We start from the raw sequence: 3,212 nt of genomic DNA, 5'->3' as shown, positions 1-3,212 counted from the left end.
ATGCTATCTAGCAGCCATCAGCACCCAGAATATTTATATTTTTGATCTTAGTTCATTTCTGAGAAAGGAAGAAGGTAGGAACTTTTCTTCCTTGGTCTTGTGGAGGAACGCGACTTATTTGTCCGGGAAGGGAAATGCCCAGAGCTGTGCTGATAGCGCCCTTTGACCCAGCCACTGTGCGTCACGCATGGTCTAGATGATACTGGTGCAGCTTTTACGGTGGAGTCCTCTATCTAAATGGTAGGTCCATCAAATGCAATGACTGCCTTAGATTCTATCTCCTCAAGCTCTACTTTGACACAGAGGACACTAAATATTCATGGTTTCTTGACTGTGGAAAGAATGGTTATTCATTTTCCAAGCCTTTCCTTTTTTGAGGTTGCTTCAGGAACACAAAATCAGCTAACAACATTCATTAAGAGCTTACTGCAAGCAATGATTTCCAGGGAAATACAATACCCCCCAGCACCCCTCCAAAAATACCCCATGAAGTGATACTACTGTGAACCTAAGTTAGAGAGTGTTCAAGAAAGCATAAAGGGAAATACAGATGCTAAGAACTTACAGTAGAGCCCAGATAAGAGTGAGTTTTCTACATGTGGAGAATATACGGGATCGCTTACCAAGAAAATATGGACAATTATTACTGTAAGAGCAAATGAGACTCTTACGTACCAAAGGCGAATGAAGCAATGCTTGTCTGAGTTAGGTAGAGTTTATCAAGAAGGGCTTCCTGGAGGTCTGAGGGGCCTGGATTAGCTGGGGAGTGGGGCAGGAATGTTTGCTTCAAAAAGCTCTACAGGGGAGTAAGTGGATTCATTTTACTGTTAAGTAACTAAGGGGTGTAGGAGGAAATAGAGATAGACTAAGAGGTAGAAAGAGAATCTAGGCATCTTGGTCCCTGAGCCAGGGCCAAGGGAGAAAGGCATCTATGGTACCTGCAATGCGCTTCATCCAGGAGGCCTCATCGATGCCCAGGTTGTTGTTGATGATTTTCAGAATGTTGCCCAAGATGACACTGAGGTGTTCAGAGGTGACCATGGTGCACCAGGGCCCAGTGCTGGGCGGCAGGTGCTCGGGCCCTCGCTCCCACCAGTAGGACAGGTAGTTGCAGAGCATGGGCAAGATCACCTCGATGATGTGGGGCATCTCCGTGTACCGGGCCCCCGACTCGGCCAGGTCGTTGATTTCCTTCATCAGGCCTTCCAGCTGGGGGAGGTCAGGACACATCTCTTCCACCGTGTCTGGCATCCCCAGAACTGACCAAGAGGAAGAATAAAGGGACAGTAATTCAAAAGCACAAATGATGTGACCTCTCACCCTGTCCCGCCCTTCCTTTGGTCTTTACAGGTAACTTTCCACCCCAGAGTTGCGCATGAGTGAGCGTGGGATGTGGAGGAATGTCTGTCTTCAGCTGCCTGTGGAGAGACTGCAGTCTCCAGAGGCTGTGCTCTCCTCCCAGATGTCACACTCAGGTTGCGACACTTAAACATAAGGTCAAAGGAACACAGCAGGGGCATGGCTGAGGGATAGTTCATAAGACCTCTGTGNTATAAGGTATGTACGTATGTATGTATCCACCAGCATTAGCACCCACTCCCCGCCCTCCTGCCTGCTGCTCAGATGAACTACCTGAGGCTCGCCCTTTGCCTGCTCAAGGACGTTGCTTCAGGAATTCTCTCTCTTACATGATCAACTTCTCTATCGGGTCATCCCCATTAACAAAGAAACAAAGTGATAAGTCTCCCATCTTAAAAATTCTTCTCTTCTCCAGCTAGCATCCCATTTCTGTTTCCCTTTATAGTAAAACTCCTTGAACAAGTTGTGTGGATTGCCATCTCCAAGGCCTTTTCTCCCATTCTCTTCTACTCCACTCCAAAGAGGCTTCCATCTCCACTGCTCCATTGAAACTGCTCTTGTCAAGGTCACCAATGACCTTCATTCATCATTCTTTCCTACTGGAAACCCTTTGTGAAGTTGGCACCCAGGACACAACATTCTGCTGGTTTCCTCCTGTCTCATTGGTGGCTCCCTCTTGGTCTCAGTCACTGGTCCCTCCCCTTCTGCCTGACCTCTTAATGTTGGAAAGGACAAGCCTCAGTCCTTGCAACTTCTCTCTTGCCCCTGAATCCTGATTCATCTCACCCAGTCTCATGGTTTTTAAAGACTACATGTCAGTATGTGGTTGATTCTGAGATTCCTGTGTCCACACCAGACCTCTCCTCTGAACTCTGGACTCATAGTCAACTGCCCACTCAACCTTTTCATTTCTGTACTGATTAGGCAACTCAAATGTTGTATGTCCAAAAACAATGTCCTGATCTTCCCCCAAAAAACTTCTGTACCCACAATCTTCTCCAACTCAGCTGATGAAAACTCCATCCTTCCATTTGCCCAGAATCATCTTTGACTTGACTTTCCTCTTTTCTCTCATTCCCAATCTGGAAGTCCCAAGGGCTCTACCTTCAAAACAGACCTGGAATCTTATATCTTCTGTCAACATTCATTTGTCACCATCCCAGCCCCAGCCTCCATCAACTCTTTTTTTTCTTTTTAATCATGGTAAAATACATATAACGTAAAATTTGCCTTTGCTGACATTTAGTACATTCACAGCGTTGGGCAGCCACTGTCACTATCTCTTTTTAGAGCATTTTCAGGACTCCAAAAGAAAACCCCAATCTCATTAAGCAGCTGCTCCCCAGCCCAACCCCACCCTGGGCCCTGGCGACCACTGCTAGTCTGCTCTGTCTCCATGGATCCCCAGCAGCTCGTGACTGGATTATTGTGAGCTTCCCAAGTTGTCTCCTCACCTCCTTATTTGCATCCATCCATCATCACAGTGTTCAAAAAAAATGAATCAGGTCACATCACAGGTTAGCTCAAAACTTCCGCTAACTTCTCATTTCACTCAGCGTCTTCACAGTGGCCTCCGAGACCTGGTATTCTGGGCTCCATGTTGCCTCCCTGACATATGGTGCTCACCCAGCCCTCACTGTTCCCCACCTACACTGGCCTCCTGGTGATCCCTCGAACATACCAAACGTGCTCCTTCCTCAGGCTGGCGCCCTATGCCACCTCTTCCTGAAACACCCTTTCCCAGACCTGCAGAGTTCCCAACCTCATCTTCTCAGCTGACAACTATGACTCCACCCCATTCTGGCACTCGTAATTCCCCTTACCCTGCTTTGTACGATTTACTTTTATAAGTA

General features: G+C 47.3%; 1 protein-coding gene across 1 annotated transcript in view; it reads right to left on the bottom strand.

Moving 5' to 3' along the window:
* Positions 1-3,212, bottom strand: part of RYR3 (ryanodine receptor 3) — a 358,095-nt gene that overhangs the window by 63,400 nt on the left and 291,483 nt on the right. The window contains exons 58-59 of the mRNA XM_019627208.1: positions 892-1,259; positions 672-796 (exon numbers count right to left, since the gene is read on the bottom strand). Of these exons, the coding sequence (XP_019482753.1) occupies positions 672-796; positions 892-1,259 (493 nt within the window). The remainder of the gene's footprint in view (positions 1-671; positions 797-891; positions 1,260-3,212) is intronic.

The sequence above is a fragment of the Hipposideros armiger genome, unplaced genomic scaffold, assembly GCF_001890085.2.
Source record: "Hipposideros armiger isolate ML-2016 unplaced genomic scaffold, ASM189008v1 scaffold_724, whole genome shotgun sequence".
NCBI classification, from domain to species: Eukaryota; Metazoa; Chordata; class Mammalia; order Chiroptera; family Hipposideridae; genus Hipposideros; species Hipposideros armiger.
The sequence above is the reverse complement of the archived record's forward strand: the minus strand, read 5'-3'. Positions and strand labels throughout refer to the sequence as shown.